Source organism: Crocuta crocuta, unplaced genomic scaffold (genome assembly GCF_008692635.1).
Source record: "Crocuta crocuta isolate KB4526 unplaced genomic scaffold, BGI_CrCroc_1.0 scaffold113, whole genome shotgun sequence".
In the NCBI taxonomy this organism is placed as follows: Eukaryota; Metazoa; Chordata; class Mammalia; order Carnivora; family Hyaenidae; genus Crocuta; species Crocuta crocuta.
In genome coordinates this window covers 5,919,331-5,943,799 of record NW_027530368.1, presented here as the reverse complement: position 1 = coordinate 5,943,799, position 24,469 = coordinate 5,919,331, and the positions used below count along the sequence as shown (strand labels likewise).

The following is a 24,469-nucleotide window of genomic DNA, read 5'->3' as shown; positions in this document are numbered from 1 at the left end:
TGAACTTCTTAAGAACTTGAATTCTATATATATAATATGTATATATAATATATATAATATATGTATTATAAAACATATGTATTATATATGTACAATATATGTAATATTATACATATTATATATATATATAGAATTGAAGTTCTTCAGAAGTTCTTCTCATTAATGATAACAATAATAAAGCAAATATATGCCTACTTTACATTTTAGAAAGGATCATTTATATATTGTATCCTGCTGGCAAATAATCCCATGAGGCAGGACAGGGTCATGTGTTCAGGATGACATAGCTCCTGAAATGCTCTATTTCAAAACTTTTGACATTCACTCTGGTTTAGATCCTGTAAATTCTTCCTAACATTGGGATGGAGTCTCCTTAGTGATTTCTCTCTCTTGACTCAGTTTAGTCTTAAAATTTTCGTTTTGGGAGACTCAGCCTGAAGGTCATTGAAGAGAAAGCTAACACAGAGCTATTACAAATAATTTTTGTTTTCTTTATTGAAAAAATGACAGCAAAGAGAAGACATAAAGACTCCCCATACTCCTACCTCTCAGGAAAATAACCTTTAACTCTACACCAGTCTGGTGTGAATCTTGCTGTGATGATTTTCTGCTATACCACATATGTGTTTGTGATTTTCCTATGCTGCCCTGTGGGCGTACATGGGTGTGCATGTGTATGTCTTTTAACAGAATGGAGTCACCTTTTATGTACTATTTTGGACTAAATTATTTTTAACCCAACAATATATAAGCCACGTCATTTTAACCCAATAAAGCATCATCTTAAAGTCTACATAGTATTTTACTTTGTGGGCATACCATACTTTCTTTGACTGATTCTGTGTTGTTGGACATTTAGTGGTTTACAGTTTTTCAACAATAGTGCTGTAGTGAATATCCTTATAAATAAACCTCATACACATACGTAATTATCTCTTCAACTAAATTTCTAGGTTTCCTTGGTTTAAAGAGCGTGGATGTGTTTGCAGTTTTTGATATGTAAGGTCTGGTTCAGAGTCAGAGAGATATATCCAGAAGATGATGGATCCGTAACATTTGGGAGCTAAGATATTACTACAGAAGAAATCCACCACACAGACTGTTGAACTGTCAGTCCTTGAGTAACAGTCACAGTGGCTTCTGTCTTTGTGCCTCCTGGTCTGTATTATCCCCGGGACTGCTCAGGGGATCATCTTTAGCTTAATAATGAAACTCACAAACACTCTACCCAGGGGCATGCCATGCCACCTGTGTTTGATTAAAATCGCCCAGATTATGTCTTTTGCCAATTCCATTTTTCTTAATCAGTTAAATAAATGCATTGCTAGAGGCCTGCATTCTTGATATCAGATCCAGAGTCCTGCCTGAGTTGACAAATTAACTTAGACCTGTCTCACCTAAAATAGGATTACAACACAAATCAGATACCTGATGGATGCTTCATAGGTAGCCAGAAAACATTTAGAGTTAGAAATGCATCCAAGATGCTTTATTTTCATCCTCGGATTTTATAAATAAGGCAACAAAGGCTCAGGAAGGTCAAGAGAATTACACAGTTGGTTTGTGTCTGAGCTAGAACTTGAACCCAGGTCTCACGATGCCCCATCAGATACACCTTCCACTACCCTACATTGCCTGCCTCTCAACCTCAGGGCTTGGGGAGCAAAGATCAAGTGGGCCATATACCATTCTGCAGTGGTGGCCTACGAACTGGACTATCACTTTCTCCAACTTCCGTCTTTGCAAACACTGATAAGCAGTCACCACATTATTCCCATTGAGCCTGTACTGAGCCTCAGACGTCCCAGACATCCCCCCTAATCAGAAGGAATTGTCATACAAGATGGAGACTCTCTGCCTTCCTTGCCACAGCTGTTTTCCAAGGTGGGGCTATCCATTCCTCCTCTGTCTATGCTGGGGAAGTGTGTGTGTGTGTACACACATGTGCACATATACACGTATACACACGCACACACTGTCACCGCCACTAATAGTTCCAGTAAAAGTTGACTTTATGGGAAATACTATCCATAACTGGAAGTATCAGGAATCCCTCGTTCTCCCCCTTCATTAAGTGATAAGTGACAGCACAGCGGAATGGAGGGGCAGCGTCTGTCTGGGAAGAATGTGTCCATGTGTGGTACAACATCTGTGTAGGATCATTCTGCTATGCTCAGAAGAATAACTAACAGGTCTGGGACTGCAGGCCTGGGAAAATGAGCAAGTTGAAGTTCAGGGTAATAGCTGATATGTGGGAAAAAATAAGCCTAATAGAATGTATGTTTGAAAACTTAATAGAATCTTGAAAAAGATTTCTTATTAAATACACATCTCCAACACCAATATAGAGAGTAAGTTCAATAAAACCATCTGTATGTCCATTACTAAAATTAAACTATCAAGATTTTATCACATTTGCTTTAACTATCTCTATTTTCTTTTCTTTGCTGAGACATTTTAGAGCAATTCCCTGATGCTATGTAATTTTATTCTTCATCCTTAAATATACATCTTTAAAAATGTGGACATTTTTGGGGTGCCTGGGTGGTTCAGTCATTTAAGCCTCCAACTCTTCATCTCGGTTTAGGTCATGATCTCACAGTTCCTGAGTTTGCACCCCATACCAGACTCCGCGCTGATAGTGTGAAGTCTGCTTGGGATTCTGTCTCTCCTCTCTGCCCCTCCCCTGCTTGTGCTTTCTCTTTCTCCCTCTCCCTCTCTCTCTCTCTCTCAAAATAAATAAATAAACTTAAGAAAATATATGGACATTTTCTTTCCTTATTACATTGACTGATCACACCTAGCAAAACTCATTAATAATTTTTTTGGTATCATCTATCCTCTATCTATAATCTAATTGCCTCAGTTTTTACTAGAATCTTTTTATTAGGTTGTAGAATAAGAGAAACATAGCATGACTTGTATGCCAGGCCCATCCCACTGTAAGAGTTGTTCATTGTTCACATCCTTAGTAGGACTGCAAGGTTAAAAATCACTGAAGACCAGGTGAAGGCCCTAGAAATAGAGAATAGAGTGACATCTGCAGGATGGGTAGCCCCAAGCTTGGTCATGGGTGCCAGTCTTGAGCATTGGATTGCTGCTGTGAAACACTGGAGCCCCACAATTCATCTGGGATTATAAAATACAAACACATCAAACATTTGAATGTGCTATTTATCTATGCTAGTGACTAAGCAAAACCTTTTACCTAGAAAAAAGGATTAGCAGTGACAATAGAAGGATCAATAGTTCTCCTAAGTCCCCTTCTTGCTTTAGCATACCACGTGAGCACCCAGCGGATTTGCTGTGCTAATTGTCCCACTGTCCTACATGATGCAAAGCCTTTTCTTACGTTGATGTCTGGGGAGGCAGTTGGCTTTTATACACAAACAGCCACGTTGTCAACCCAAGATACATTTACCACCTGATTGCCAAATCTCCACTTCACCTTGTGCTGAGGAAGAGGCAGCCCCAGCAGTGCTGAGTAGGAAGCATTCACAATTCTGCAAGCTTCATGTTATTACACTCGGCTTCCTGTTATGCAAAGATAGAAAGAGGGTGGCCCTTAAACTGTTGCAATGGATGGAGACACACACCCACAAAAGGCAACTGTACTCTGAATTCCTAAGAAACATACAAGGTACAAAACGTGGACCAGAGGGGTGGCCCTGGGTTGAGAACGTTTGTGAGTGCAGGAGACCTTGCTAGCCCGAGAAACAGGAAGCCACTTTTCTCCCTCCCTTCCCCCTGTCTCCACCCAGCCTCCTTCTCTGACACCACCCCCCTTTCTTCTCTCACTCACTCTGTCTCCTTCATAATGCTACTGAGACCACATTTTAACCTCTTCCTGCAAATACAGTGATCTGGCCTAAGTGTCTTTCCAAAACAGAATTTGCCTTTTTAGGTTGAAATGCTTACTTGTCAAAAGATGAAGGGCAGGGACACCTGGGTGGCTCAGTTGGTTGGGCGTCTGACTTGATTTCGGCTCAGGTCATGATCCCATGGTTTGTGGGTTCGAGCCCCATGTCGGGCTCTGTGCTGAAGGCATGGAGCCTGCTTGGGATTCTCTCTCCATCCCCCCCCAAAATAAGTAAATAAACTTAAAACATTTTTTTAAAAAATAAAGGGCATTTCTAGACACGGGAAAATTAAACCTGCCCAGCTCCTGAGAATGGAAGCAGGCATTCAGAAAACGACTTTTAGAGATTTCCTTGAATTAGGTTATGTCAGTTTGTCTCATTTCAGGTGCACGGAGAAATTTCCTTGGCTGTCCTCATCTTATGGCTTGTGGCTTTTGGCAGGTGGCAAAGTTTTTCATACTAAAGTTGACAATGAAGCTTACAATTAAAAGAAAAGCCTAGGAGAATAATCACAGGATGCATTTTTCCTAAAATTTAACTGCCAGGTTTTGAAAGTGGAAAGATTTTAAAACTTTCCCACGTCCCTAAATGGTGTGGGCTTTAAAATGGAAGGCAGTTCACCTTGGAGAGAGAAAAGGAATAAAGACAATGAGCCTGGAGGTTCTGAAGTTAAAAGACCTAACTTTCTTTTAGGAGGGCCATCTTTCCCACAGTCTGGTAACTGGACGGGCAGGTCTGTGTGTGCGTCTGCGCACACGCACGCTCACATGTGCCTTTCACGTGGTTTGCATGGCTCCCCCAGCAGCCCCTCCCTCAGCCTGGGGGCCACCAGCTGTGAGCTGAGGTGTCGGCTTGAGTGCAGGGCTGGCCTGGGTTAGCTCCTCCCTGCCGTACTTCAGTCACATTGGGCTTTCGTCAGAGTCTTTAGGTCTCTTCAAATGAGCTTGGGCAGAGAGAGCTGGTAAGACATGGCAGGACCACCTAATCCGTCCATCTTCCTGTCAGGATGTCAGCACAGCCTCAGGGATGGGCTTGCGCTTTCAGTACCATTTTTTGTGACTATTTTCTCAAGACCTGTTGAGGCTTACAGAGCCTACAGTGGACAGCAGCACAAAGTTGTTTATGCATAGTATTGAGGCAAGATGGATAGAGGCTGAAGCAGGTGTCTCACATGAAGGGCTGGGAATAGTGGCTTTGTTTCCTAGCCCAGAGCAAGGGTAGCACTGTCTCTTCTTCTCTCCCGCTTACTGTCTGACCCAGTGAACTGTTACACATTGGTTCCCAATTTAGGTGTCTCTCTTTACCACTAGAATACATGCTTCCCTGTAGGCGGTGTAGTCTACATGTGGGCATCAGGCTTTGAAATCCAGTTTCTAGCACAGCATAACTGGGGCCGTTCATTTCACTTCTGTGAGCTTCAGCTCCTTGTCTGTAAGACAGAGATGACCTTGTCTGTAAGACAGCCATGGTGCTTTCCCATAAAGAGTTAGCATGAGCATTAAATGAAACTAGATATATAAAGTGTTTGCATTGTGGCTGGCACGTGGTAAATGCTCAATAAATATGTCACTCTAGATGCACATTATTAGGTCAGGCTTTCTATCTTCTATTGACCCACTCTGCTGGAGTGGGCACATGTGAACGCATCTAGAAATCCCACCAACAGGTAATACTTGTTGGCCAATATTTGTTGCTTATATACAATACCTGATAGTGGCTTGCTTTTCATTCCAAAGGGATTATTTCACTTAACAAATATTTATTTGGAAACTTCATTTAACCAGATGCTCTTCTGGAAGTTTGTTTAGGTTGGTGAAGAAATTAGTAAAACCGCTGGCCCTTGGGAACCTACTTGTTGATGATTGAGCTTTGATTCCATTTTCTTTATCAGTGCAACTCTTTTCTCATTCTAATTTTACCAGAAAGAAACCCTCAGCTAGATGCTAATCTCTCCTTAACACTTCTTGATTCATGACTGATTACGAATCCCCCTATTTTATACCAGGAGAGTGGGACATGGCTGAAGTCAACAAGAATCAGGACAGGAACTGGGGCAGCCAATGGCAACAGGGGATGGTGGAATGCATTTTTGTGTGCCAGGGTGCACAGTAAATATTTAAAACCCTACAAGTCTCAACCCTGATTTAGAGGGTTTCCTCTAGTTTTTTAAACCCTGCCTATTACCTAGCACTGTGCCCTGTTCATAAGAAATGCCCAATAAAATTTTCTGATTGGTTAATAAAAGATATAAGAGAGAAAGATAGCATTCTTTTTTGTTAAAATCTATGCTGTAAATCTTTTATTTGAACATTATTCAACATTATTTTCTCTTCATCACTCTCTCTCTTTCTCTCTCTCTTAAACACACACACGCCCCTCTCTCATGCACACATTCACACATACACCTCCCAACTTTCTTCAGTTAACTTTTCTGCACCAGATACTGTGAGGCTCCTGAGGATACTAAAATGAAAAAGACATGGTTCTTGCTCTCAAGAATTTCTTTATAGCTCCAGCAACTTATCACCTGCAGACATGTGATAAAAGCACAAAGATGCTTATCCCTGAGGCCATGGGGCCTCCAGTTTATCTATGTAGTCAAATATACCTTTCTGAGAGAAAAAACTGAGACCAGAAACTCAAATACTTCTTTAAAAAGAACCCCTCGCGTTTGAATGGTGCTTTATATCCTTAAATGACCTCTTGCAGTACTTGTAAGGTTGTGTAAGTGTGCACTGTACAAAAGCCTTGACAGAAAGGGTAAATAGGGCTGAAACCCACTGGCGCTCCTCTCATCAGGCTATTACCCCGGTGTGTGACTGAATCCATCCTTCCAGAAACAGAAGAACCTATTTCTCCACTCAAAGGTACCATCTGCTTCCCAAAGACTGTTCTTGGCCCAGGGATGGGAAATGGGCCTGAACTGACCCTGGTTTTGCTTGGCACAGAATGACAGCTTTTCTCCTCTAATTTTGCCCTTCCAGGTAGCAGCCCCTGCTCCATCCCCAAACTTCTGCTGGTGATAATGGATTTTTTTTTTTTTTTTTGCTGCACTTCCTTTTCCCCATATTAGATCTTCTGCAAGCTCTGTTTAAATTCCCAAGGAAAACTTTTTTCTGTCTCATACCTAAGTTTATCTCCATAGCATCAATTTAAAAACATGTCCCTCTGTGCTAGTGTCCTGTGTGCCCAGGCTTTACTTTGGTTTCTGAACATCTGCTGTGCTACTTTTCAGATCTGAGATTTTCACGTCACTCCAATCTCCCGGCATTCACTTGCTCCTCTTCCCCTAATCTCTTTCTTAATCCCTAGGCTTTACCAGTCAACACCAGAGCCCTGGGGAAGTCTATAGCTCTTGGTCCAGCCTTGCATCTAACCATGCCAGGAACTGGATTCTCCTGCCTGTTCAAACTCACTTTGTTTTCTGACCTTCTTCTCTGCCTTTATGACCAGGTTTCCCAGATCCATGAACTATTTGGGGACAAGGTTGTGTCTGGTTGGTCTTCTATTCCAGAACCAGACACAGTTCCTGTTGCACACCGCATGCTCAGCCAATGTGTGTCACGTGAACAGGTGGGGAAGGCTATCTTACTCCAGGTAACCCCAAAGCTCACACAGGTCTTTGTCTCCCACTCCTCCTTGTTTGGCCAGGTGCTGAGGTCTGGTGGTTCACCTCACAACTGCCTCTCCTGTATTTATCCACTGCAAGCATCCAGATTAGGCCTCTGGATTTGTACCTGGAATGTTGGCTGATGTCCAGCTAGTCTTCCTTTTTTCCTTTTCTCCCTCCCTCTCCTTCTGTTTATTCCTTCTCTCGTCTCTGTATTTTCTCCCATTTAACATAGCATTGAATCCATTATAGTAATAATGACCTCCATTTAATGCCCATGTTCTAAGAAGCACACACAGGAATGTCTGCCTATCATTATTCATTCTTATAGACTAGCCACCTGCCTGGTATATATCCTTATCACAATTTCACAGAGGAGGAAACTGATCCTCAGAGATTGAATATGACTCACCCAAGGCTACATATGTGGAAGTCTGCCCTCTGCCTTCTTTTTGTCAGTCACTGTGTTAGCTTCTGGGGATACAAAGATGAGCAAGGCCAAAGGAAACACCCCTATGTCCTTAGAGCATACGTGGAGAGGGAAGACAGAGTAGGAGAAAGAACCAGGCAGGATGAGAAGTATTTTGATGGACATGTGTCCCCATTTAAGAGAGAACAGAGCCCAGGGAGTGACTGAGTCTGACAGGACTAGAAAGGCTTATTGTGGGAGATGTGGCCTGAAGTAAGTCTTGAAGGATGAACAAGAGCTTTCCAAGAGGTCAGATTAGGGGTGATTGAGGATGAGTGGGGAGAATATTCCAGCAAAGAGAATATCATGTTGTCACAAATGAAGTGCAGTATTTGTGTGGAGAAGGAACAGGAAATGTAGGAGGAGAAACATGAGCTCTGAACTCCTGGTAGGGAGTTTAGCCTTCATCTTTTAGGATGAAAGTGTTGGAGGGTCCTCGGAGGCTTTAGGCAAGAGAATAACATGAGAAGATTTATGTTTTAAAAGGACCACCTCATAGATAATGTCACCAGTGGGCTGGAGGTGAGACAGGAGGAGAGGAGACACGTTAGGAACTACTGTGAAAATCCAGAAAGAGAATAGAAGGGTCCACGAAATCAGGGAGGGGGGTGGGTGGGTAGAGAAGAAGGCTGGATCAGAGCGAGAGAGTTGTTGGTTGTGGTGACTGTGGAATGGGGCAGCTCTCTGGTTTAATTTGTTGTCTGGAAAGATATCACTTACAGAACATCATGGAGATCAGGGGAGGTAAGGCAGGTTTGGGTGTGTTTGTAGGTGCAAGGCGAAGGGAATGGTGGAGGTAAGGAGGGGAAGGTGATACGTTCACTAGCAATGTGGTGACCTTGAGATTCCCACCGAGGTACTTGCAGGCAGTTGGATAGATGGGTCTGCAGCACAAGAGAGGGTTTCTGGGGGGTGAAGCACGTAAATTCTCCCTTCTCAAAGCCATTTAAACGTGGTTCTCAGACTCATACACTGCTCATATCAACATATTGAGAAAATACCCAGTTTTGAATGAACTATTAGCATCTCACCCATAGATTTGAAGCCATCTAAAATAGAATATAAACTGAAGCGGGGGTTAAGAGCATATGAGAAGAAATATCTCAAAAGTTGACCCTAGAAGATTTTGTGATTAATTTTTTGGGGGGGGGGGTGGGAATTAGGGGTCAGAAGATGGGAAGATGAAGAAAGGAAGTGATAATGCTTCCCAAGATGACTTTCTGTTTATACTTCTGTCTTGAATTTTCTTTTGCTCCACTTCGGGAAAGAGAGTAGCTAACTTCTACTGCAGAAACAGCATGTGGCACTTCTGGGCATGTGACGCTTCTTCCATTTCTCTTTTCTTTTCGGTGCCCTCCCATAATGCAGACTTAACCTCAGCATACACAGTACTATTCTGTAACTCGTCTATATTTTCTCATGCGCCTCCCTTGCCAAAGTACATGAAGTGGCTCCATATTACCTCTCAGATCAAGGCTGAGTTCCTCACTCAGCCACCTGAAGCCACTTCTTCTCAGGGACCTCTAGCTTGATTTTCTATTTGATGGAAATATAATTATAATCCACTTTTGTCTTATGCTTAGTAATGATAACACTCAGATTCCAGGAAGTGCTGACCACTAGAACTTTCTGTGATGATGGAAATGTTCTCTATCTGTGTCATCCAATACTGTAGCCATGAGCCACATGGGGCTACTGAGTACTTGAAAGGTAGCTGGTGTGACTGAGGAACTAAATTTAATATATTTTAATTCATTTGCCTGTACATAGCCACTCACAGCAAGTGGATACTGTTTTGGACAGCACAGTATTAGGGGCTTCTTCTTTCTCTCTCTACTAGAGTAAGGATGGGTTTCTCATGTTATGGAAGCTCTCATTTCCCACTTCCCCAGAGTTTTCTGTAAATGCTTAGCAACTGCCTTCTGACTTCCGGCCTTGCCTTGTCTGCCTGCAGCCCCTTCTCAAGCCCACAGCCTGGCTCAGATTTCCTTCCCCTAGGGCTGGGAGTGTGCACTCAGTGTGCAATGACGGGCTCACAAGCGAAGTTTATCAGAGTTTTTATTTTCATTATGAGAAACAGCTCCTTTAATAGTAACAGATTTGTTTATCTGGGAACAAGTCATATCCACAAAGAAGAGAGGCTGTTCACAGGAGCTAACAAGGATATTTAGCCAAAAACAAGTCAAACTTAAAGCCCACCAGGATTCCTTCCCTGATATTTGAATCATCTTATCATAGCTCTGGCTGGTGAGCAATGCTGAAGGCCAAGATGGGAGATAGCTCTGACATGGGACAGAAAGCTCCCCTTGCCTTAGCCAATGGCTCACTGGAGCCCTAGCTGTTACCTCCACAGTGTTTGGGCCTATTTCTAGCCTTCTGGAGGCTTGTACAGAGCAATCCACACTTGAACTGTGTGGTGTGTAGGCATACCACTTGCAATGAGGATGAGAACAAGTACTCAAGAAGCATTGGGTGAATGTGTGGGAGAATGGTATTATTTCTGGAATATAAAAGATGGTTAGTCAAGGCCTTGACTATATGCAGGCAGACAAGGTGGTTGCCTACCAAGCACAAGGGCATCAAAGTCCCTGTTGGCCAGGTCTGAGAACATACACTCTCCATACCTCCTCTTGCCTTTGCCAGCCATTTTACAATGTACAGATATTTCTAGAGGATGTTTTGTTTTTGTGTGTTTCATTTTGTCATTGTTTTTGCCACAACAGAGCATAAAAATTTCACAGAACTAACCACAGATTAATATCCCAGCAACTAAGTTCTGTGCTGAGTTAATTCTCTTCAATTACAGTGTCTTTTTGGTTTCTGTTTCCTCCATCCCACACCTTCAATGCTATTGGAGACCTTTGGTTCCTCCCATTGTGGTTCTAACAGTTTCTTTAGGTCTCTGGGAGTGGCTCAGGATACCTGAATCCTTATAACCATCATGTGACAACTGCTTGTTTCTTTCCTTTCCTGGGCTGGCTTTCTGTGGTGACATCACCTCAGAAGCCAACTAAAGCCTCCTCGTTATGTGTCCTGTTAGGAAGGTGGTCTTCCCTCCCAAGACTGATGCTGCTTCAGGTGAATGGTCACATTGGGCTAGACTATGCTGAAGCTATTAAGCTAAAGGAGAACTCCCAACCCCCAGATTTTCTGGAATGCCTCACTCTTCCATTTTTTAAAAAAATGTGTGTGTGAACCATTCTTCTCATTTCTGCCTACAATCTACCGTCTTTCTAGGACAGATAGGAGTCTTTGCAAGTTATGGTCTCTGACCTAGAGAGACAGAGCTGTATACAGTTCTTCAAATTCCTTCCTCTCATTGTATTCCTGCCAAGACCCTCCTATCATTCCTTTAGATCATTTACGCAGACTTAGAGTACGTGACTCACCTCAGCGTGGCTGTTCTTTGAGTTACAGGTGGAAAATCATGAAAACAGTAGTTAACTGAGGAGCAAGATCTAAGATAAAATTCTTTTTTTAAAATGTTTATTTTGAGAGAGAGAAAGAACATGAGTGGGTGAGGGGCAGAAAGAGAGAGGGAGAGAGAGAATCCCAAGCAGGCTCCACCCTCTCAGCACAGAACCCGACGCAGGGCTTGATCTCACTAACCGTGAGATCATGACCTGAGCCGAAATTAAGAGTTGGATACTTAACTGACTGAGCCACTCAAGCGCCCCTAAGATAAACTCTTAACTGGGGTGCAAGGACACACTGATACAAAGCAAACCCTTTGCAAGCATGCCGCCAAACTGTCATCAAAATGTCAAATTGCTTTTTACTACAACTGAGTTTATGCACTGTTTAGATGATGTCTTGTCTAACAGGAGGAGGAATCAAGTATGCTTTGTCCCCTGGTGTACCACATGGTATGATCTCTCCAGTCCCTGGTGGGCGGTGAGGGGTCGCTACAGGTTACAATGTATGTGACAGCAACACAGGCCCCTTGTGAGAATCAAGGGAACACAGTCTTCTTCAGACAGCAATTCAGGACTGAAGGGAAAAACACAATAGAGGGATGACTGAATACAATTAGACTGTGATGTCATATAAAATTCTGGTATTTGGAAGTATGCCATGAGCATAAGTAAAGTTTGAAAACCACAGGCCTAGAAGGAGATAGAAAGGAATCAAAAGCAATAGGAAACGTCGATTCAATGCATTAAAGATAGGAATGAAGGAAGAGAAGAAGATGATTATAGAGCAACATTTTGAAATGCAGAGGGAAGTTTAGGAAGCTGTCAGAGATGATCTCCAACCTTGTAGTAGGAAGTGCCACCACCTGACAACAAAACTAACAAGTGACTTCAGCTTACCTTGGACCAGGTACTGTTTAAGTTATATATATATGTTAGCTTGTTTAGTCTCCACAATAATTCCGTAGAATTATTATCCTGTTAACAAGAGAGGAAACTGAGGCTCTGCGAAGTTGTATAATGTACTCAAGGGTCCAAGAGCCGGAAAGGAAGAGCTGGTCTCCAACCAGGCTGGGTGAAATGGGTAAGAGTTGAGTTGGTTGTGCTCAGCTGTGTCAAGAATGTTCCGTGGACCGGCAAAAGCTGAAGAAAGGGGCTGTAAGACAGAGACTTCTTCCAGCAAGGACAGAAGTGCAGGCACTGGGGACTGGCAGCATGTGGCCGGGAAGGTGCTACGATATGGTGGAACTCTGTGGAAGGGCACTGCAGAGCTGGCAGGGAAAGAAGGGAGGTGGGGCTCAGAGGACGTGTCCAGCAGGACGACAGGCCTGCTGATGGATTGCTGGGGAGGGAAAGAAAGGAGACAGTTATCCCCCCTGGGAGTTACCGTGGAGACAAGCTGAGGACACCTGGATCTGATCCAGTGACAGCAGAGCTCTGGTGCGAAAACAAAAGCCAACTGCTTGATACCGAAGGTTGAGGATCTGAATTCAAATTCCCCTTCTGCGTTCTGCTGGCAGATTCATTTTCCTTTCCAGTGCTTGTGTGTCCTCAGTGCATTGAAGGGCCCATCTGACTGATCCCGGGGTAGAAAGGCAGCTACAGTGAGGCCCCTGGTTGAGCATAAAGGGCTGTAAACACTCTCAGAAGGCAGGGGACAGAGTGGCACTCAATGACACTGGGCAGGAGCATTCAAGGAGGTGCCAGCTTCCTGCACGTTGGGGGCGTGGACTGGGCAGGGGTTTCGGGATCTGCTGGGGAGGGACGCTGCTGGATGACGAGGTCCCAGCGGGCGCGCCAGCTCCTGCCCTGGGGACAGTGCCCGGCCAGCTTCCGGCTGCCTCCGCAGCTGCGTGGGAGTCCCTGAACCCGCCGAGCGGGCACTGTTTTCTCTCTTGCCAGATACCGACTCCCACGCAGGAAAAAGGAAGCACCTTTTGTCAGATGCTGCGGCCACTTCCTCTTCAGAAGGCTCCAGCCAGCCTTTCTCTTTGCAGAATGACGGAGCCGGCCTCGGCCTCCGGACTGCGTACGCATCGGGCCTCCGGCTGTCGCCGGCTTCCCTGTCCCTGGCCAGCCCGCGCGCGGAGCAGGCCCCTCGGCTGCCTCTCGGGGGCTCGGGGCTTCGTCCCTCCTGCAAGCCTGGCCCAGTGAGCCGGGCCTGGCTGGGACGGGCCCCCTGGGGCTTCCCCTGGGGCCTCGGCGCCCACCCTCTGCACGCCGCCTCATGTCCCTCAGCCAGCCTGCCTGTCTGTTCCTCTCCATAGCTCGGTCCCGGAGCGTGATGACCGGCGAGCAGATGGCCGCCCTCCACCAGCCGTCCGCCCCCAACCCGCTGGAGAGGCCCATCAAGATGGGCTGGCTGAAGAAACAGAGGTCCATCGTGAAGAACTGGCAGCAGAGATACTTTGTGCTGAGGGCACAGCAGCTCTACTACTACAAGGACGAAGAGGACGTAAAGCCCCAGGTACCAGCCAGGCTGTTGGTCCCCGTTGGCAGGGCTCCCCGGTGGGCGCACGCAGGTGGGGGCGGCGCACGCAGGTGGGGGCGGCACCCGCAGGCCTTCCCACTGGGACTAGACCCGCATCCATCCAGAGGTGTTCCTTCTCTCCTTTTCACCAGTTTTTAGGCTGGTAATCTCTGGACGTAAACTGAGTCCCAGAGATTATAGGTAATCCTCCTCCACCAAGCCCAGGGGTGAGCACTGAGGAGCTTCCCAAACCAGCCCTTAAGTCAAGACATGGTCTTAGTGGTGACGCCGTGTATGAGGGCTCAGAGACAGTGGATTTGTGTTCAGGCAAATTGGTTTGTTTGATGGATCAGTATTTATTGAGCATCAGTTATGTGCTGGACATTGTTCTGGATACTTGAAATCAACCAGTGAGTAAAACAGATAAAAGTCCCTGCATGTAGAAATTAGAAAATAAGGGGAAAGACAGAAAGCAATAAATAAGGAGAGTGTGTGGTTTGTTAAGAAATGACTAGTTCCACGAAATAATTAAAAAAAAAATAGAAGGGCTTAAAGGGAGAGCAACCATTTGGGAGATGTGGTACAATTTTACAAATGATGGTCAGTATGGCTGAGGACGAGAGGCAATTAGCCAGGCAGGTCTCTGGGGAAAGAGGACTTCAGACAGAGAGGAAAGTCAGTGCAAAAGCCCAAAGGTGGAGCATGTCTGCTGTGCATTGGGAATAGCAAGGAGGTCAGCGTGGAGGCAGCAGAGCGAGGGAATGAGATGGCATCAGAGAGGGGCGGGTGGACTTGAGGGTCACAGTGCAGATAGCAAAGAAGACCACCACACTGAGGGCTATGGGGAGGCACTCCATGGTTCCTAGCAGAAAGGGGACATTCTTTGGCTTTCGCTGTAAAAAGATGGCTCTGGCTATGGTGTTCAAAATAGATTCAGGGCTAGAGGCAGGAGGCATGATGGTAATATAGGTGAGAGGTTGTGTCATTTAGAATGTCAGTGGGAACTGGAACTGTGAGCTAGAGGAAGATGATCAGGTTCTGGATATACCTGGAAAGTACAGCAAACAGAATTTCCAGATGGAATGGATGGGGCCAGAGAAGATTTTGGTCCTAAATCTTGGGACTAGTGATTCCTCATGGCCATTGTGGTGCATGAAAGTGAAAGGGGGGGTGCCATTAACAATTACCCTGGGGCCCCACATGTAACCTGCGTGTCTTGGAGCAACCAGGATGACTGGCCACCCCATCTAGAGCTCATGTCTGTGGAAGTGGAAGACGGGTTGGCCAGAAGGAGCTTGTTAGGGAAGACAGACTCTAGAACCTTCCGGATTCAGAACAAAAGCCCCAAGAAGGGTAAGGATATTGAGGGTGGATGGCAGGGTATGTAAAGAAACTAGACAGTTATTTTGGAAGAGGACAGTTCTCTTTAAGAATAAGCTTGGGAACTGTGACACATCAGCAGCACCTGGTTGAGCAGGCCCTCCACTTGAGGGTTGTGGGTGTCTGTCACTGCAAAGGCTGGAGAAGGGCCAGAGACCCCACCACAGACTGGGTTCTTGCTCAGTGTCCTGTGCCTGGTAGCCAGACTTCCTTTTACTTTATGAACAACCCAGACCCTATCAGAGCCAAGCAATTGCAGGCTGAGACGGTGGTGACTGGTGCATGAGTACCCGATGAAGTAAGTCTTCCCTTGTGCAGATTGAGGGAGGTGGCACTAATGCATTAGCCTTCCCAAATCAGCAGCAAGGACAGCTCAGTGGAGTTTATTTCCACGAGGTGTAGATGGTGAGAGGTGCCATTTGTCCAAGCTTGTGTCCTTTTCCTGGCTCTTCTACGTCTGGCCATGTATTGTTCTGGGACCTTCTTTCTTCTCTTGTAAGATACTACAATCTTACCTGGCCTGCACTTATCACAGTCTCAAAATGATAGGAAGCACTTGTAAAAACCTGTTTTGTGACAACATAAACTGATGTCAAGGGTTAAATAAATTATTGGAGGTCTCCTTTACTTCTGAAGGAGGAGCTCAAAAATCCTCTCAGGATTAAAGTAGCCTAAGATAATTAGGTAAAGTTTCTTCTAGGATGCCAACTATGGTTTTTTTCCCTAAAGGAAATCTATTAATATAATACATCAGATCAATAGGTCAAGATCAATAAGTCAAATAAGGAAAAACTGCACAACCCCTAAATTGTGGCTGCAAGAAGCATTTGATAAAATCCATTACTCATTTCAGATATAGAAAGTTTTTAAAAGCTTTTAAGAATAAAATGATAATGTATTAGAAAGAAGATTTACTTTATATAGATACATATATTTTGATCACAAAAGCTATATGTGTGCATGGTAGAACATTTGGAAGATGCAGAGAATACAAAGTAGAAAATAAATTATCCCACTGGCAAGAAATAGCCACTAAAGTCCTCACTTCTTCCAGTTCTTTCTATACACAGACATTTAGAAACTCATTTATTCTAAATACAAATTAGTATAATAATATTCTTTAATTTAAAAATTAACAATAAGTCATGAGTTAATATTAAATATTCTTTTACAGTGTAATTCTTACTGGCGACACAATAGTCTACTGTATGGACATTCTATAATTTATTTGGGCTGATGTTTTTATGTTATTATTACAAATAAGAGTTAAGTGGACGTCCTCGTAGGCTTTTTATATATCCATAACTATTTCAGTAAGGTAAAGGAAAATCTATTAAAAATTAAGTACTTTTGGGGCACCTGGGTGGCTCAGTTGGTTAAGTGAAACTCCTGGTTTCAGCTCAGGTCATGATCTCATGGTTCATGGGTTCGGAGCCCGTGTTGGGTTCTGTGCTGACGATGTGAAGCCTGTTTGGGATTCTCTCTCTCTCCCTCTCTCTCAGCTCCTCCCCTGCTTACACTGTCTGTCTTTCTCTCTCTCAAAATAAGTAAAGTAAAAAAAATAATTTAAAAAATAGAGTACTTTTTAAAAAAATATTCTTATTTTTATTTTTGAGACAGAGACAGAGAGTGAGGGGGGAAAGGGACAGAGAGAGAGGGAGACACAGAATTCGAAGAAGGCTCTGGGCTCTGAGTTGTTAGCCCAGAGCCTGATGCTGGGCTCAAACCCATGAACTGTGAGATCATGACCTGAGCTGATATCAGACGCTTAACCAACTGAGCCACGCAGGCACCCCCCAAAAACTAAAGTACTTTTTAATGTTATCATTTAATGTTGTTTTGGGATTCATAGACATTGCAAACATCTAGAAATGACGTACAAGTTACAGACATTAGCTAAATTCTTGGGAAAAAGTAAAGGTATATTTCTATGCTATGTTTCACACCATTCATGATTCTGGATGAATTAAGGACTTAAATGAAAAAAAAAAAAAAAAAGAATTCATAAAAGTCCTAGAAGAAAATGCAGTTATCTGCATAATCTTAGGAAGGCAGGTGTTTTTTAAGCATACCATAAGCAACAAAGACAGCACAAGGGAAAGACTAATTTAATTGCATAACTAAAAATGTCTGTATCTTAAAAACCAACATTATAAAGTGAAAAGGCAAATAATAAAAAAGAAAATATTATATATATAAATATAGTAAACAAACACTCTTAATATTCAAAGTATTCTTTCAAATCTATATTAAAAAGTCCAAATAGCTCAATAGAAAAATGAGCAAATGACACAAAAGGACAATTTACCAAAGAAATGTAAGAACCAATAAGTGTGTATATAAAAAAGTTCAGTCTCAATAATAATTAAAGACATTCAATGCAATCTAACAAGGCGTCATTATCCCCTTAACAAATTAGGAAAGCCTTTCTGGAAATCTCAGTGTTGGTAAGGACAGGGAACAGGAATTATACTGCACAGCTGATGAAAATGAGAATCTGTACAATCTTTCTGGAGGGTAATATATGCCTTTTTAAAACTGCACCTGGGTGGCTCAGTCAGTTAAGTATCCAACTCTTGGTTTTTGTCTCAGGTCATGATCTCACGGTTAGTGGGCTCAAGCCCTGCATAGGGCTCTGTGCTTGGGATTCTCTCTCTGTCTCTCTCTTTCTTTCTCAAAATAAATAAATAAACTTGCAAAATCTTCGACCTTGCATTTCTAATTCTAGGAATTTAACTGAAGTGTTTCCTTAAGACTGCTGTAGAGAATTAAAAATCCCTGTACAGATTTTTACTACAGTATTGTTTATAATAGTGATGTTGAAAACAATGCCCAGTAGTAGGGTCCAAGTTATATCAAGGAACTTTTATATATTTATACAACAGAATACAATTCTTCTGTTAATGTCCTAAATTAATACTTTTTGAAATGGAAACATATCCATAATATTGCTTTGAAAACAAAACCAAGAAACGCCAGTTTACAACAGGGGATGATGTATGTACTAATCCCATTGTTGAGGGGAAAAATAATGAATCTGTATGTATGGAAAAAGGCTGGGAAAGAAATACACAGAGCTGTTAATAGAGGTTATCTCTGACTACTGGGGTTTCACACAATTCTTAATTTCTCTCTGTTTTGTCCATTTTCTAATTTTTCTGTAACTAAGGTATAAATTAGTTATAAATTTATTTATTTATTTTTATTAAACATTTTAAATGTTTATTTATTTTGGGAGAGAGAGAGTGAGCATGAGTGGGGAAGAGGCAGAGAGAGAGGGAGACACAGAATCAGAAGCAGACCCCAGGTTCTGAGCTATCAACCCAGAGCCCGACGTGGGGCTCAAACTCATGTACCATAGGATCATGATCTGAGCAAAAGTTGAGGTTGGAGACTTAACCAACCGAGTCACCCAGGTGCCCCTAAATTAGTTACAAATTTAAAAAGAACACGCACATATTGTATCTCTTTAAAAAAATCTCAAACAGAAACCCCAGTAATCTTGGAGCAATCAGATGAAAAAGGCTTTCATGTACATTGATGATATGCATATAAGTTGGCAAAACTTTCTAGAAAGCCCTTTGNCATACACTTACACTGAGTCAGTTTGGTTGTAGGAAGTGATCCAAAAGAAATAAGATACATACAGTGCTGTTTATAATGAGAAACTTTGAACCTAATGTTCAACAGAGGAGAATGACTAAATAAATTATGGAACCTATATGATAGAGTCTTGTGCATGCTCCCTGGAAAGCTTGGGGCTCGATAGACGGCAGCCTACGTGCATTTTCTTCCCCTGAGTTCTCAGCAAGATCTGTCCAGCTTTAACAGCATAATGCTCTGTAAGTCTAACCTTACCTTGATAGAACTCATTCCAAAAGGTTCTTTGTTGGGGAAATTGTTTATTAACATTTTCTTTTTAATGCTTTATTTATTTTTGAGAGAAAGATAGAGACAGCATGACTACGGGAGGGCTAGAGAGAGAGGGAGACACAGAATCCGAAGACAGGCTCCAGGCTCTGAGCTAGCCGTCAGCACAGAGCCCGATGCAGGGCTCAGACCCACGAACCCTGAGATCATGACCTGAGCCAAAGTCAGACCCCCAACCGACTGAGCCACCCAGGCACCTCTGTTGGGGAAATTGTTTAAAACAGAACCTCAGCAAACTGCCTTCAAGTCCCTAATACAATGATGGTTCTAGACAATCCTTGCTTAGTTGTCCCCTTGTGTCATGCCTGGCTTTCTGGGATGTTCCCGAAGGTGGCTGGCCATGGTGGGAAAGTGATTCACAAAAGGTTTTCTGGTGGCGAGCTGATCATGATGCGGCATTAGCCAATTTCTGTGGTGTAAATACCCCATCATGGCTGATTCAAGCTGCCACCGTGACGTCAGTGAACACAGAGTTGAGAAGAGAGGTACAAAGCACAATGTTTTATAGTACTTTTACCGCACAGATGGGATAGATGTAAATACCCACATGGACAGAAATAATAGTAAAATCTAGTAAATAATTAGGAAGCGATAAATTCTGAGTATTATCTTTTGATAATATAAAATATTTCATTGTAAGCTTATATAATTTAACTTTTGATAACAGCTGTGGTTAACAGCTGGCTCAGCTTGTTCCTGAGAATGTCAGAGTTTGTTCCTGTGAGCTGCTCTAAGTGGGCTCTAGCACACCACTGCCAGGCTGTCCACTGTGCTTCGTTGCTGTAGGACTTGTGGCTTCTAGCATATGTGCCCTCCTCCTTCCATCTTTGTACAGAGTTCACCCCAGTCAATTTGCTGTGCAGGTGAAAGTGACAACTTGGTCCCTTCTCTGCCTGGGGCCATTCTCCCTTCCCCATCAACGTCCCCCCCACCACTACTGTCTCTGTTACTGCTTCCTACTCTCCTCTCTTCATTTATTATGTTCAGGGCAGTTGTGCTCAAGATGAGAGAGAGGTAAGCTCAGTCTGTTGAGCATCCGACTTCAGTTCAAGTCATGATCTCACAGTTGGTGGGTTCGAGCCCCACGTCCAAGTTCTGTGCTGACCGCTCAGAGCCTGGAGCCTGCTTCAGATTCTGTGTCTCTCTCCCTCTCTCTAACCCTACCCTGCTTGCACTCCATCTCACCCTCTCTCTCAAAAATAAATAATAAACATAAAAAACTTTTTTAAGATGAGGAAGGACTTGCAGTTTGTCATTTATGTGTTGGTGGGAATAAGTTTAACTGATGATTACTTCTTTTGGGAAGTAAGTGGGACTTGTAAGTAAAACCTTACTTGTCATTCTGAAATTTCACTGACTGGGATTTGAATCACAACGTTCCTGTTAACTCGCTTTGTGATGTTGGATCAGCTCAGTAACCTCTTTGACCCTTACTTCATCTCTCCGGTGGGGAAAATAAGTCTGGCCTTCCCAGAGTTTTTATGAAGATTTAATATGATAGTGCATCCAAGGCATTTAGCACAGAGCCTGGCACCTGGTGACCGCTCAATAAGTGGTACTAATATATTTTGTATTTTATTTTTACTGTTTTGGGATGAAAGTGATTTGGCATATCAAATAATAGTGTAGAGAAGTATTTAGGAGAGGCAGACACCTCTGAAATGATACTTTCCTTTTCTTCTGGCAGTGCTCTTTCTTGTTTAAAAATAATATGACTTTTTATCCTAATGCCATAACTCATGCAAAGTAGACCATCTGCACAATCTCAGGGTCGTATTTTTCCTGAGGTCATTGATATTACTGAAAGGTGATAAGGATCATGTAGGTGGGAGTTATTTTTAAGTAATAAAATTAGGGAAATGTAGAAAAACACAGAATTCCCTTTTATGGACATTTTTTCTTTTCCTTTTCCTCCTTCCCCTCTTCCTCCAATCCTTCCTCCAATTCTACTCTTCGTCTTCTTTCTTATTCCTCCTCCTCCTCTTTTTCTTCTTCTTCTTTTTCTTCTACTCTTTTTCTCACTCAGTCTTAGACATTTTTATTTCTAGACTCTCCAGAGGCATTTATTCTTTCAGGCTCCTGAGCTGATCTGAGAGTCTGTTAAGACTCTTGCCCTTATACTGTCAAAAGTTCGGAAATAACAAAAGTAAAACCAATGAATCACCATAGTAGTAATTAGTAAAAGTTTACTGTGCACACATCAAAAAGACAGTTTGCAAACTGGAAACACTTAAACCAACACATGGAATGATGTTCAGGGATATATTGTTATAAATCAGCTTTAAAAAATTTTTTTATAGTTTATTTTTGAGATAGAGACAGAGACTGAGCGGGGGAGGGGCAGAGAGAGAGAGGGAGACAGAATCTGAAACAGACTTCAGGCTCTGAGCTCTCAGCACAGGACTCGATGCGGGGCTTGAACCCACAAACTGTGAGATCATGACCTGAGCTGAAGTTGGACGCATAACTGATTGAGCCACCCAGGCACCCCATAAAGCAACTTTTTAAGTGAGAAAGTAGTGACTGTTTATTCTTCCTAGTGATTGCTTGAAATATTAGAATTTCCTTAAATGACAGGGAATTGGTCAGTGATTACAGTTCAGGTTTTGCTTATGATTTCCAGAGGCATAAGCAAGGAACGATCCAGGTCAAGTTTGTCTTGCAAAGTAAGTGAAATTGAACTTTGCATGACTAAGCTGGTTTTATTTGCTCATGGAATTTTTAAGGCTGATCTCTGTTTTTTACTTTAATAGATGCTCTGATGTCAATCCTCTCCATTCACACTCTGTTCCAAAGACATTTATGTTTTCTCAGCTAGAATCAGATACTCTGCTATTATGGCCAGTGAGATGTAACTTCTGACAAGCTAACCCTAGTACAAATAAGCTGTGTCCCTTTGTGCAGTCACTTTGACTTCCAAAGCATCGGTTTCCTCATCTGCAAAGGAGAAGTGCCAAGTTTTGCCATGTTTCTGGTAACAGAACTGTTGCAGGAATCTAATGAGATAGTGCATGTGACCATTCCCTGTAAATGGGAGAGCACTGAGCATACATATGGTAGAAGTGACTTGTTTTTCTGACAACATATTCACACAGAAGAAGTCACATATCCTTCTGCACATGGATCCATGATCCCCCTCCCCACTTCCAGGGGCCATAATGCTGATGGGTCCCCACCACCTCAGCTTTAACTCACTTCTGAGATGAATTACCATTTTGTCACTTACTAGCTCTGTGAGATTGGGCACATTTTATAGAGCCTTTCTGATTCCCAGTTCCCTCACTTGTAAATGTGTGTAATGATACCTTGCTAGGAGGATTATTGGAAGAACTTAATGAGTAATATATTCGAGGTCCTTAGCAAAGGGGTAGCTCTTGCTGCTACTAAGTACCCCCATCTTCTTGAATGGTTACCTGTGGTTCAGTCCCCAGTGGAATCTCTGGTGGCCGGGCAGGTAGAATAGTCTGCCACAGTACCTCTGCATACTATCTCTGCGAGGTATACTAGTCTCTGCCCTGCTTACAAAGATCAGATGTCTGGTTTGGCCAAGAATTCAGGTGGGTGGAAAAGTACAAAGAGGCAAGTGTTGGTGATGGCACCCTTTCCCCTCATTCTTCTGTCAAGACCTTGTTCTCTTCTCTCTAAGCACCTAGTTTGCTCCCAGATAACTGTCGCCTAATTTGACAGAAGCCTGAATAGCAGAAGGGCCCCATTTAAAACTGTGATGCTAGCTTTTCATGTTCCTTTCCTCCTATCTCCCTCACCTACCCCATCATTATCCTGTCTGTCCTTCAACTTAATTTTTGTTTATAGGTGACCAAATTTCTGCTTATCTTAAAGAGCTAACTTTTGCTCTTTCAGGGTTGCATGTATTTACCAGGAAGTACGATCAAGGAGATCGCCACAAACCCAGAAGAAGCGGGGAAGTTTGTCTTTGAAGTCATTCCAGGTAGGCAACAAAAGTGGGGACAGAGGTACATTATATTCCCATCTTACTTCTGGATCCTAGAAGTCAAGGCTAAGTGTCAAGCAGCTAACCAACCAACCTAGTAAGAATGCATAGTAATTCTGTATGTAGTTAATGAACTTATACTAGTTCATTAGCCTGCAGGCAAACTAAGTGGGCACGCATTTGGTTCAACTCTGTAAGCTTTTCATCAGTGCACACTTGTAGCCAGTGTTCCACTAGGCCCTGGGACACTGCTTGGAAAAGTACATCATCCCTGCTCACTTAAAGGATCTCAGTTCTGAAGTTGAGTGGGACACTAAAATTAATAGTTAAAATATGGGGCACCTGCATGGCTCAATTGGTTGAACACTCAACTTCAGCTCAGGTCATGATCTCATGGTTCATGGGTTTAAACCCTGAGTTGGGCTCTGTGCTGACAGCTCAGAGCCTGCAACCTGCTTCAGATTCTGTGTCTCCTTCTCTCTCTCTCTCTCTCTCTGCCCCTCCCCTGCTTGTGCTCTGTCTCTCACATTCTCTCTCTCAAAAATAAGTAAACATTAAAAAAAAAGAATCAGAGACTTAAAAAAATAGTTAAAATATAAATTCAGTGATGTGAAACTGCCATTTTGGTAGGCCAAAAATACTTTACAGTCAATAATCACATATGGCTCAACATGACCTAATATGAAATGACAGCCCCAAATTACTGAGCACTAAACACATGTTAGGTGCTGAAATTCACCTATCGTGCATGTTAACACCACACTAGAGGGTGCTTTTTCCCAGACTAGAGTTACCTTCCTCAAATATATTTGGGGCAAGGGGAGTTTGTCTTACTTTGTCTTGAGGGGAATTCGTGTTTGTGTGAGCCTAGCATGCAAGTCTTTCTTTGAGGAGGAAGAGAGATGGACAGACCTTCAGATAAAAAAGCAAAGAAGTGCCCTTTGCAATGAGAAAGAATGGAATCTGGCCATGTGTAGCAACATGGGTGGAACTTGAGGGTGTTATGCTGAGCAAAGTAAGTCAGGCAGAGAAGGACAGATACCATATGTTTGCACGTATAGGAGGATTAGGAGGAACTTAACGGAGGACCATGAGGGAGAAGAAGGGGGGAAATGGTGGGGGAGAGGGAAGTAGGCAAACCATGAGAGACTCTTGAATGCCAAGAACAAACTGAGGGCAGGTGGGATGGGGAGGAGGATATGGGGGGTGATGGGCATGGAGGAGGGCACTTGTGGGGATGAGCACTGGGTGTTATATGGAAACCAACTTGACAATAAACTATTTAGAAAAAAAAAAGATGCATCAATGCTAGGTTCCTTTTTCTTGTTAACCCAACCTGGCATTGATTTTGCTTTGTTTTATGCCATATGAATATCTGTGCTTTG

At 43.1% G+C, this 24,469-nt stretch overlaps 1 protein-coding gene across 2 annotated transcripts in view; it reads left to right on the top strand.

Moving 5' to 3' along the window:
* Positions 1 to 24,469, top strand: part of ARHGAP25 (Rho GTPase activating protein 25) — a 92,069-nt gene that overhangs the window by 30,561 nt on the left and 37,039 nt on the right. For both annotated transcript variants that reach the window (XM_077766378.1, XM_077766380.1), the window contains exons 2-3: positions 13,620 to 13,819; positions 22,994 to 23,081. In XM_077766378.1, the coding sequence (XP_077622504.1) occupies positions 13,620 to 13,819; positions 22,994 to 23,081 (288 nt within the window). The remainder of the gene's footprint in view (positions 1 to 13,619; positions 13,820 to 22,993; positions 23,082 to 24,469) is intronic.